The 12,832-nt window shown below is 44.1% G+C and overlaps 1 protein-coding gene across 1 annotated transcript in view; it reads right to left on the bottom strand.

The window, feature by feature from the left end:
• Positions 1–12,033, bottom strand: part of KCNK10 (potassium two pore domain channel subfamily K member 10) — an 89,993-nt gene extending 77,960 nt beyond the window's left edge. The window contains exon 1 of the mRNA XM_067556360.1: positions 11,934–12,033. Within this exon, the coding sequence (XP_067412461.1) occupies positions 11,934–11,985 (52 nt within the window). The 5' untranslated portion in view covers positions 11,986–12,033. The remainder of the gene's footprint in view (positions 1–11,933) is intronic.
• Positions 12,034–12,832: the final 799 nt, after the last annotated feature.

The raw sequence follows: 12,832 nt of genomic DNA, 5'->3' as shown, positions 1-12,832 counted from the left end.
GGTACTCAGAGTGTCACAGCTAAATACAAACCCAATAACACCTATATGGGTGAAACCAGACAATTACTACTCTCTCAGATGAACGAACTCACATAGGAAAATGATAAAAGACAAAAACACCCCATCACCTTTGGGTGAACACTTTTCACAAAGTGATCACTTTATATCTGACCTCTCAGTCCTCATCCACAAAGGAAACTTGCACAACACTTTCAAAAGACACTCCTGGGAGCTTAAATTCATAACTTGGCTAGACACTAAAAACCACGGTCTTAATAAAGACACTGGGTTTATGATTTATTACAACAGTCTGTAACCCACTAACCCCCTTTTTGTCTTTTGACTACAGGGGTGTTAACTGGCCACTTCACCTTGAATGGTCCCTTAGAATATGTGCTAACTCCTTATGCTAAGCTATCTGTTTGATCTTGTATTTAGCTGTGACACAGAGTACCTTTCCCAGATCTGAAAAAGAGCTCTATGTAAGCTCAAAGCTTGCCTCTCTCACCAACAGAAATTGGTCCAATAAAAGATATTACCTCACCCACCTTGTCTCTAAAAAAAAAAAGCGAAGTCCATTAACCATTGTTTCTTTTTATTTAGCCAAATTTTTCATAATATTCTTAGTTAAGTTGCTACGGATCCTCATGTTCTCCTTTTTAGAACTAAGTATAGTTCTAAAAGCTTTCACCACAAACTGAGGACCTGCCACAGCATGGAGACCCAGCTATTAACAGGGAATGCTGTCATCACTTATACAGCACATACAAAGGGCCGCAGTTCCACCTCTACTGGAATCCTCTTCCAAGCTTTCATCTCCTCTTGCTTTGACTATTGAAACTCCCTTGTGTCATCTAACACCTTCATCCTCACTGTCCCTCATCAAATCTGTCATTGTTTGTGCAAGAGCCTTCTTCTCTCCAGCTCCTGCCAATCTGAACAGCTTTCCCCTACCTTTTTTTGAAATTCACTTGAAAGCTGTAGCAATAGCTTATCCCTGCCCTATGTGGAGATATGGCTGCAGTCTAAGTTTCACCCCTTGATGATGGCTACTCAGGATGATAGAGTGACTTGGGATTTAGCCTTTTGGCCAGACCAAATAAGTGTCCTCTACTTTCAAGGTAAACAGAAACATCCAACTACAAAACAACCCTCAGCCATTTTCTCCCTGGGCTCAGTCAGCAGTCCTTTTTTCCCCATCAGGTGGGTCCTGGTCCCTATCTTGTTGACACGCGACTTGAAGGGGGGATTCCTCCTGTTCTCTCAGACACTCCAGCTTGGAGTCCCTGACCAAGGACCAAGATCATCATTTGGCTTCCAGTCTACACCAGCACTATACAACCACAGGCCTTTTCCTTCTTTAGTTTTAGCCCACCCAGCATCCTAGTATCTCCTGCCTCCTCACAAGCCTTTTCCAAACCCACTGCTTGCCTGAGTGTTTCTCTTTGCCAGGTCTCTTTTTTGAGCCATTGTGGAGAGTCCTACCCCAGGTCTTCCCCGATCTCTCTCAGCACATACAGGGCTCTCATCTACTGTGAGGAAAAACTGCCTCTTCTGCAACCCAGCAGGCCTGGTTCTCAGTCATATGATCTGAGATGAGTTTCCCTTGGTGAGGGAAACCAAGCACAGGTCAGAGCTGGGACCTGAACCAGCTGGGACCTGAAAGGGCCTGCTTTCCCTGTGACAAAAAACATCTCTCTTCACTTATTAATTTTTTATCTCCATAATTGTATTGTTTACAGCAAGTGTTTTGGGACACAGGCTGTAGGAAGACACTATACAAAATAAAATCCCAATCCTGCTCCCATCAAAGACAATAGCAAAAGTGCCTTCAGTAGTAGCAGGATCAGGCCCTAAAACTGTACTACATTAGAGTCCTAATATAGCTCTTACACTAGAAACTTGTGTGCCAGGTTCTTCAAAAACTTCTTGTAGGACCTTAAGGCATCTATCTCCATGAATTATGGGCAATATCCTGAGGAATCATTCTGAAGTTCACCTGAGTAAGGAACAAGTAAGGACCTCAGGATTTAGTTCAATATCAAAAAGTATTGGATCCTTTGATACTGTGGGATAAATCTGCTCTGTGTGGTTGATGACATTGAATGTACTGAAAAATCCCAGAAGGATTCTGGAACTCAGGCAAATGTCAGTAATGATCCAATGCTCCCGGTGAGGAAAGTAATAGTCACACAAATCCTCCAAGACAGCAGCAATAATGGGATATGTCACCATTTGACATTGTGTGGAAGCCATTTGAAAAACATCAAATTGTCCATTATTAAATTCAATGGGGCTATGTCAGTTTACACCAACTGAGGATATGACTCCCTCATACCCACTTACCAATGTCTAGACTAGAGTCAGGGGTCTAAATTAATGTGACTTACATAATGAGGAGCTGGAAGAAGGTGTTAGTTGCAAATACTTCCTTTAATGTACTCATTTTTCCATTTTCCTATTGCTACACTCTTCTCTTCAGACCTTTGGCATATAAATTACATCAGTTCAGATTCCCTTACATTCAGTAAGGCTCAGAAGGCCAAATTCAGAGGTGGTGCACAAGCCGGGATGGTGCATAAGAGACATATTGGAAAATGGCTGTGGGGCTAAATAAGCCTAAATAAGTAAATATTAGGGGGTTTAGAAGGAACCAAGTGGGTGTACGTGGCAAACTGCATGGAGAAAAAGAGTACTGTCTCCATAGGAGACAGCCTTCAGCTGGTCCGTAAGGCCTCACCCCACCCTGGGAACTGAGCTATAACCAGGAACAGGAAGCAGAACAAGAGAGAGAGAGAGAGGAGGAGGAGGAGAAGCCTGGTAGGTTATATAACCAGTAGGGGCATTTGCTCCCTGAACCACCTGGGGACAAGCCTAACCTGATGAAGAGACTTGGGTGGAGAATGTGAGTTTGGGAGCCCTGAACCTGGGGTCTAGTGAAACAATTGTTGTAATGGTTCCTGGACTATGAATTGATGGTGATAATGCTCTCTGGGCTGAAGTTTATTAAATGGACATGGCATTTACTTAATGTGTGCTGGCTTGCCCTGGGTGGTTAACCTGAAACCTATTGCTGCTCCATTTGAGAGTGCTATAAGGAGTTATAAGGGGTGCTCAGCACGTGGCAGGCCCTGGCAAAAGGTGTAAGTGACACAAACCTAGATTACCTCTTGGCTTACTTAAACTTGCTTAGTCTCACCTCCTAATTTGGCCCAGAGCATGGAAATACCATCTTAATATAAACTATAATCAAGTCTTACATCTGTATAGCACCTTTCATCCCAAAGCATTTCACAATCTGGTCACTAGACAGTATCACTAAAATGCAGCCATCAGCACCCATGCTCAGGGTGGGGGAAAAGAACGATACCCTTCCATGCTCTGACCAGAAAATAAGCTCCCCCCACGTGAATATCTGTAATGAGACTCCACGCATAGTAGATTTTGCAGATGTTCAAAACATGATCATGTGCTGCTTGACTCCACTGGACTCTTTGAGCTTGGTTCCCCCTTAATGGGGTTTGAATATGTCCATGGGCTCTACTAGGCGCCTTGGGCTTGGCTGCTTCTTGACAGAAGGGGGAAAAAACAAGTGGTGGTATCTACCAAATTCCACTCACTTGTGGCACCCAAATTTACTCTCAGTAAATTGTGCAGATCTGGAACCCTCAATCTCCTTTCTTACAAGAGGAATGAAATAGCTAACCGTGCTGAAGTTCAAATTATCATCACTGAAATGAATATGGCAGTTTGCCCCTCTCCAAGCTATTGTTCCAGGCTCTCTGCAGACTCATCTCTCCTTTGGTTACATTCAGCTCACAAGGTTTTCTTTGCAGTTGTGAAGAAGCCTTACTTTTTGTCTAAAATGAACACTGAGATCCTGCAAAACAAGACAGTGGCTTCAGAGAAGTGTCCATAAAGCACATGGGTGTGTACTAGCTGTTTCCAAGCCTTGCCAGCACAAGAATACCACGCAATAGTGGGCGAGAGAGGGAAAATACTGCCCAAGGACACCAGGTAAACCCCCTACTTTTATGATAGATGCCATCACTCTTTAGAGTCTTCACAGAACAGACAGAATATCTGTTTTAAGGTCTTGTTCCAAAGATCCCCATGCAGCAAACTGCATGATACTCAATGTATCTTCCTCAAAAGGACTACTGCTGAGATGTGAACATGTGGAACCAACAAGGCTAGGTATTCAAAACCTGATGCTTAAAAACACTAAGCGGACCCTCTGGTATAGTGTGGCCAATATAAGCAAAATTGCTTCTCAATAGGATGTTTTTCAGGAGGCTAATTCTTGTTATTTTTTTGTTGGTTACATCGTCCATTGCCTTCAGCAAACACAAAACAAATTGCAGCTGGTCACCAGCAGTCTAGTATCTCTCAGGCAGACATAATCATGAAGGAAGTGAAAGATCATTCACCCTGCATACACTTCAGGGCGGTATGAGGAATAAGCAGAAGAGAACATCTACATATTTCTTTCCTAAGGAGGAATATGATAATTGTCTAAGTAGATATTTTGCTTCATTAAACTGAGATTTTGTAATAGTCCCATAAAATTATTTACAATTATTTTTAAACTACAGCCTGCCTAAACAAAACACAATTGATTTTGCTCCCCATCTGGCAGGAGGGGCTGGTACACCCCATCACACCAATGTTTATCGTTTGTTTTGGGTTTTGCCATTTAACTGAGGTTTAACTGAACTCTGTAATGCAGCTACTGCTGCACCACAATGTATCTATTTGTATCTTTGTCACTTAAGCCTCTTAATTTCTCTCTCATTGTTATTGGCCTAACGACTTGGTAATTTATTCACATATAATGTCTATAAACTTTTACTTTCTGTCATTTACTCCAGGCACTGCTTTATTATTTAAAGCATTGGGGGCACGGTTTGTAATCTATGCAACTTTGATGGTATGCAAATTGAGGGACCTACGCTGCTCCCACTGAAGAAACTGGTAAAACAATCATTGATTTGACCAGGAGCTGGATCGAGCCCTAAAGTCATATTGTCATGTATTTGCATAGTTCTGTCTGAAACTAGCCCCGCTGGACACTTCATCAGTACAGTACATCCCATACACAGGCTAGAATAAACAGACATAAACTTCCTCAGATTTACAGTGAATCAAGAGCTTTCTGTCTACAGCCCCCTGCGGAGCTGGCCTGAGCCACTCACCTGAGCCCTCCCCCTCCCCTGCACAGAGCTGGCCCAAGCTCTCCCTCCCCACAGAGGGCCCCCGAGCTGCCTGATGTCGTTGCTCACCCAAGCCCTGCCACAAGGGGCTGGTGTTGGCGCTCCCCCCGAACATTCCTCCCTGCCCTACTTTTTTGGCAAAACCAGGCATTTGGCAAGAGCGAATGGGACAAATGCCCAATTTTGCAAAAAAAAGTCAGGACGTCCTGGACAGGTCTTAAAAAAGGGGACTGTCCTGACCAAAATGGGACGTACGGTCACCCACTAATCTCATTCAGCTTCTTGATTCATTAATGAGTTGTAGTCTCCCAAATAACATGAACTCATCTTACATAAAAAGTCCCATTGTGAGAGAACCCAAAGAGTTACACTAAAGCTTCAGTGGGGTCCAGAGTGTCAAAAAGTTGCACTGGAATTTCACATGTAACTTGAGCTTCAAGTGGCTTCTACAGTTCTTGTCATTTGAATATATGTTATATTTTTACTATATTTTATTTGAGCAAAGACAGCTGGGCAGTCTAATTGCACAATGTGCTACCAGACTGTGCAACTAAAGTCAAGATTGAGCTTGGTCTTCTGCCTACTAGGAGCATCACAAAGGAAACACACTGTGGAGGGGACAGAGCCCCTTGCATCACTCTGCAGGGCATCAGCAATTCAGGGATGTGTTTGGTGGGTTTTGGAAGGAGTCACATCCAGCCCTCTTCAGTCAGAAGGACATTAGCCTTGAATGGTGAGGAAGCAAAGAAAGGAAAAGGAGGGATCCTCTGTACTCAGAGGAGAATTTCATTGGAGCATTAAAATCAGTACATAAAGGGGCACTGTCATGGCAAATCTGGTGCTTATTTTAGATTTGGTTAACAAAACTATCTTTTACCAGACCAAAAATCAATATAAATGTTCCTATGGGAATATTTTTTCAGTTATTCCAATGCAAACAATTGTTTTAAACAGACAAATATTTCCTTGCAATGTCTGTTAATTATTAATAATAATAATTTTGTATTGAGGGCAGCACCAGATGGGATCAGAGACCTGTTGTGCTGCTCTTTATAAAAATGTATACAGAAATACAGCCCTTGGTTTAAATTTGAGTTTACAATTTAATTTAAACAAGGTACAAAGAGTGGGTATAACACACAGAATAGGGCAGTTATCAAGTGATCCATCTCCTGTCATCCAGTCCCAGCATCTGGCAGTCCAAGATTTAGGGACACACAGAGCATGGGGTTGCATTCCTGACCATCTTGGTTAATAGCCATTGAGGGACCTATGCTCCCTAAATGTATCTAATTCTGTCATACTTTTGGCCTTCACAACATCCCCTGGCAACAAGTTCCAGAGGTTGACTGTGCATTATGTGAAGAAATACTTCCTTGTTTGTTTTAAACCTGCTGCCTATTAATTTCATTGGATGACCCCTGGTTCTGCAGTTATGTGAAGAAATAAATAACACTTCCTTACTTGCTTTCTCCACACCATTCATGATATTATAGATCTCTATCATATCCCTCCTTAGTCATCTCTTTTCCAACTTGAAAAGTCCCAATTTTTTTAATCTATCCTCATATGGAAGCTGTTCCATTCCCCTTATCATTTTGTTGCCCTTCTTTGTATCTTTTCCTGTTCTAATCTATTCTTTTTTGAGATGGTGCGACAAGAACTGCACTCAGTGTTTAAAGTGTGGACGTACCATGGATTATTATAGTAGTATTATGAGATTTGTGTTGTATTATCTATCCATTTCCTAGTGGTTCCTAATACTGTGTTTGCTTTTTTGACTGCCACTGCACACTGAGTAGATGTTTTCAGTGAACTATCCACAATGACTCCAATATCTCTTTCTTGAGTGGTAACAACCTACTTAAACGCCATCATTTTGTATGTATAGTTGGAATTATGTTTTCCAATATGCATTAATTTGCAGTTATCAACACTGAATTTCATCTGCCATTTTGTTGCCCAATCATCCAGTTCTGTGAGATCCCTTAGCAATCAACTTTGGCTTTAACTATCTTGAGTAATTTTGTATCATCTGCAAATTTTGCCATCTCAGTGTTTACCTCTTTTTCCAGATCATTTATGAATATGTTTAACAGGACTAGTACCAGTACAGATCCCTGGAGGACCCCATTATTTACCTCTCCCCATTGTGAAATCTGACCATTTATTCCTAGTCTTTGCCTCCTATCTTTTAACCAGTTACTGATCCATGGGAAGACCTTCCCTCTTAGCCCAGGACTGCTTACTTTGCTTAAAAGCCTTTGGTGAGAGACTTTGGTGTCAAAGGCTTTCTGAAAGTCCAGGTACACTATATCCACTGGATCACCCTTGTCCACATGTTTGTTGACCCCCTCAAACAAATCTAATAGGTTGGTGAGACTTGATTTCCTTTTACAAAAGCCTTATTGACTCTTCCCCAGCAACTAATGTTCATCTATATGTCTGATATCATGTGCATTAATGTGAATTTTAAGACTCACTAAAAGTGCCAGCCTATTTAAATCCTGGAATGGGCAAAGGAGTGCCAGAAGAACAGTTTATATTCTGTTAATCCACAGAACAGGTACAGACTGCACAGATACCCCTGACCACACTACCACTATGTATCAACCCTCCCCTGGAGGTATTACCTGGAGGAATGAGCATACGGTTCAGTTTCCGTGATCCATTCGTTCCTTGGCCTAATAGCTAAGAAACTGAACAGCCTCCATTTGCTGTCTGCTAAGCACCTGCTCTCTCTTCTGTCAATTTCCACTTAAATACCTATTTCTTTCAGAAAGTCTTTTTATGGTACATTGGTTTGAGGGCGGGAGAGGTTTGTTGTGTGGATGGAGAGCACCGATTTCACATAAGCCAAAAAAGAGCCATTAGATTGTATTTATTTATCTAACTAGATATTTACAATGCAACCAGCACTGTGGTATTTGAGCACTAATTAATTTAAGTGATTAATATCTTGACCTGGATTCAAACCAGCATCCTCAGCAGTTCCCTGATTCATGCCGTCCTCCATTACAAGATCTTTGACTTTCGGAAGATCTATGTCATTTCTGGAAAATATTGTCTGGGATAATTTGTTATACAATTATCTTGGGAATAACTGGGGGTTTCTGAATATAATGCTCATCACTTACATTATAGCATTTTACATATTCAAATGGATGGCTTGCTAGCAATGAAACATAAATGGATATACTTCAGATATTGTAGATCCATAAAGGTATTTATGTGCCTACCTACTACTTTAGGCTCCTATGTTCAACATTTAGGTACCACTGAGATCTTCAGAACCCTTGCTTAGCTGCCACCTAAAGTTGTGGATGCCTAAATTCCCTAGGTACCTCAGTTTCTGTAAGTCCGTGTGCATAAATCCTGATGCTTCCCAAGCTGACCATTGCCCTGTCTCCCAACTAAATCTTGGTGAGAATCTCAGTCTAGGCATTCCCCTGCTGAGCTCAATCAGCCCAATTGCCAGCTCCAAACATGCCTACTGGATCAGGCCCCAAAGTGGGCATGAAGATCGAGAATAATAGCCCAGAGGTCATAGTACTCACCTGGGATGGAGGAGATTTGTTTCAAGTCCCCCCCGCCTGACTGGAGCAGTGGCTTGAACCCCAGTCTCCCATCACTAATGTGATTGCCCTGACCCCAACGCTATTGGGTATTCTGTGGTGGGTCTCTCAGTCTCTCCTGTTGAAGTGGTTCCACTCGTATAACTAATTCAATATTCATCGGGCTAGCAAGAGATTGGCCCCTCACCTGGAATGTGGGGACCCAAGTTCAAGTCCCTGCATCAAATGAGGCAGAGCAGGGTTTTGAAAGCAGAGCTCTCATATCCCAGGTGAGCTCTCTTGCCACTGGGCTGTTGGCTCTAATGCGTGGTCGCTCTCTCTGGTTTCTCATGAGAAAGGGCAGACCTGTCTTAGGCATTTAACTCCAGGAGAGGGTTCAAAGCTGTGACTGCTGAATGGTGATAGGTGCCTGACCTACTCTCCTCACCATCTCCTATTGGCTAATTTAGGCCACTTCCCATTCAGCCTCCTGGTTCTGTAAATCCCATTCTCAGCATCTAACTCTCCTCATGTATCATACGGGAGCCTGGGCGCCCAGCTCAGGACTGAGGATTTCATTGGGCAGCAGGCATCTAAAAGTTATGTGTTGTGATGCCTAAATCGCTTTGTGGAGCTAGCCCCAAGTGAGCACAATGTTCTGGTTAAACTCATGCGAGACAAAACTGAGGTCCCTGTGGGTTATGTGTCTGACAACAAGAACAAGGCATATTGAACTGACATGCATTTAGATACAGCCAGACATATAAAGCTATTTACTAACTGAACACCAATCACACGTTTTAATAGTTAGGATCTCTTAATCCCTTTCACAGCCTTTTAACTGACAGGTTTCCACATGTGGATCTTTAAAGTATGTCTACACTGCAACTGGGAATGTGCTTCCCCGTGACATTAGACAGACATGCTAGCTCTGCTGGAGCTAGCATGCTAAAAATAGCATGTGGCTGTTGGGGGCACAGGCTAGCCACCTGAGTATGTACCCAGGTGGTCGGGTTGGCTTGTACTCCCATGGCTAGCCAGAATCGCTGCCCATGCACCACAGCCACACTGCTATTTTTAGTGCCCTAGCCAGTCAAGCAAAGCTGGGGCACATCTGTCTACCCAAGCTGGGAAGCACGCTCTCAGCTGCTGTGTAGACATACTCTAAAAGGTGCTGTCTTTAACTCCACAAACATTATGGTATGCAAAGACTTACTGTCCTTTTGCATATATACATGCAGACCACGAAATGGACAGCATCTGTGACTAGGTGGGTGTGGTAATATCTTTTATTGGACCAACTTCTATTGGTGAGAAAGACATACTTTCCCGCTACACAGAGCTCTTCCTCAGGTGTGGGAAAGGTACTCTGAGTGTCACGGCTAAATACAAGATCAAACAGATAGTTTAGCATATCAGTCTGATATTGTATTTAGTTATGACACTCGGAATACCTTTCCCACACCTGAAGCAGAGCTCTGTGTGGCTTGAAAGCTTGTCTCTCTCGCCAACAGACGTTGGTCCCAAAAAAGATATTACCTCACCCACCTAGTCACAGATGCTGTCCATTTCGTGGTCTGCATGTATATATGCAAAAGGACACCCGCCTTGCCTTTCTAATATCCTGGGGTCGACACAGCTACAACAACACTGGATACAGCATCTGGGACTATAAGTCTAATTGTTAGGGTACCTCAAGCTTTTGTATGGGTGTTTTTTATGTTACCTTCTTCTCAAAATTGAACCCTATGGACTCAAACCTGCATCTCTTACTCACATGATAAGTTCTTCAGTAGGACTATTCATTAGAGTGCATGTTATGAGAGTACTCATGGGGCTACTGGACTGGACCCAAGATATTTTTCCCTACCAATTTTGTCTTTCTTGGGGCTAACATTTATCTATTGCCTGTGTTTATCCCAAAGCTGTAAATGAACAATGCTTTTTTGCTTACTTCCTTGTTATACATCAGCATCCTTGATGCCTGACCGATAATGTCAGTATAGTTGGGGGAAATAATAGGCCCAGTCCTGCAGTCCTTACTAGGGATCCAAGGCAGGAGAGAAGAAACATTCCATCTGTTTGGCTGGTTTTCATCCAATGTGTCATACGGATGGTTTGGATGCACTTGCTGAGTTCGACCAACTACTGCCTAGGGATATTGATCTCATTTTCTTTCTTCTGAACTAGGAGAAATGTTTTAAATGTCCCATTTTCTAGCTAAGTAGGGTGGGATAGCAGAGACCCCGCAGAAGAAAGACCAATAATCCAAGTCTAGACATCCTTCATAGTTCCTCTGAGTGCTCTTAAACAGCTACTGACTGCAAACCTGGACTTGTTTCAGATTCTCTACTGATCGACTACAGAGAGATTGCACATAAGTCATTTATCCAATAGATTGCACACTAACCCCCTTGGGCACTGAAAGTTGTTGGGGGGTTTTCGTTTATTGGGGTTTTTTTGGGGGGGTGGGGTAGTTTTTTTTACAGAAACACACAACTTGGATCCTTTCACAGAAAAGCACTGCACTGGCGTAGAGGTATTCCCCTCCCCCCACCACACCACCAAGCTGAAAACCTAAGTATAGTTAATCAAACTGCCAGCTTCAGCTGATGGACTGTTAATAGGATGGAGTAAAGAGTAGAAAAGTCCGTTTGGGCTCCATTTAACATGCCCTTCATGCTGCCCACCCTATAGGACACATTGCAGTAGCCTTTTACCCCCCAGCTGCCTGCCAAGCGACATTCACCATCGAGGACAGCAGAGCAGACAGTCACCTCTGTGTCCACCACCCATTTACTGGAGACAATGATAACCAGAAACAACAAAGGAGCCACACGTCTGATAAAATAAACACTGCACCAATGCAGTGAACCCAGCCATCCCACACAAGTTTGCAATGGAAATACTAAAAAACTGGGGGAAGGAGAGAGAGGAATAGGTCAAATCGGGGGGGGGAGGTTTGTCTCTCCACTCCCTCTCCCAGACCCTAGTCACATTTCCAAGCTTAAAGACACCGGTAAGACTAAATGAGAGCGACTGAGCCGTGCACATGGGTGCGGGGAGAGGCGATAATGAAGCATCTACTCCAATTCTGAGCCAAACACTTTCCTACCAGTTACCACGCAGGAGGGATCATCATCATAATAAAATAAGAACCACCAACCTTGAGGATCCCAGTTCACCTGTTTCCTTGGCGTCTCGATTGGAAATTTCATCGCTTCCTTTTGCACAGGGAGGGAAAAAAATTAAATAAATGTCCCAACCTTCCCGTCTCGGTGCTGCAGTCAAACAAATTAATTTCAAATCATGGACAGTCTGCGCCGTGTGACTGAGGGGAACCGGTGGTTGCCAAGCAAAGAAACATACAAATACAGCGGGGAAGAGGGGAATGGAGGTTTTAGGTTTGGAGAGTAAAGTGGGGGAGGGGAGCATCCAGATTTTTTGGGGGAGGGGGAGGGGAGATATAAAGTGAGAGAGGGTCTGATTGAAAAACGCAGGGACTGCGCCGAGACTGGGCGTCAGATCCGAGGTGGTGTTCGCTCCGGTGTGGGGGCTTTCAGCCGCTGGCTCGCCCAGTCCATTTGCAGCTGTTCCTGTAGCGGCGATGAGCTGCCCACTGCAGCATTACACATTTGACTGGCGCACACGTGAGTGTCTCACAGGCTAGCGAGACGCAGACCTGAGGGTGCCAAAGAAAACAGCCAACCTTCCCTCCTCGCTACTGCATCTGGTGGGAAGGAAGCACACACACACACACACACACACGCTGAAGCCCCCCCCCCTCGCCCCCTCCAACCTCAGCACCGCCAAGAACCAGCCCAGCTCAGCTCTGCACCAGCCACTGGTGAAAACCAGAGAAGTCATCGCGCTGATGCCGTGAGCTGCAGCAGCATGGCTTGTGGGAGGGTGGGGGAGACCATCCCATCCGGATGCAGCAGCGGCTGGTGTGGCCAAGAAGAGGCAGCCCGGAGGAGAAGGGAGAGGAGAGGAGAGTCCGCTTCGGCTTCGGGGGGAACTCCAGGGCGCGCCCCTTTGCACCGGCGGGGGCAGCTGCTCGGAACG

The sequence above is a fragment of the Emydura macquarii genome, unplaced genomic scaffold (genome assembly GCF_026122565.2).
Source record: "Emydura macquarii macquarii isolate MOO-44397 ecotype Brisbane River unplaced genomic scaffold, CSIRO-AGI_Emac_v2 contig_1713, whole genome shotgun sequence".
NCBI classification, from domain to species: domain Eukaryota; kingdom Metazoa; phylum Chordata; order Testudines; family Chelidae; genus Emydura; species Emydura macquarii.
Note: the sequence above shows the minus strand (reverse complement) of the source record. Positions and strands in the feature narration are given on the sequence as shown.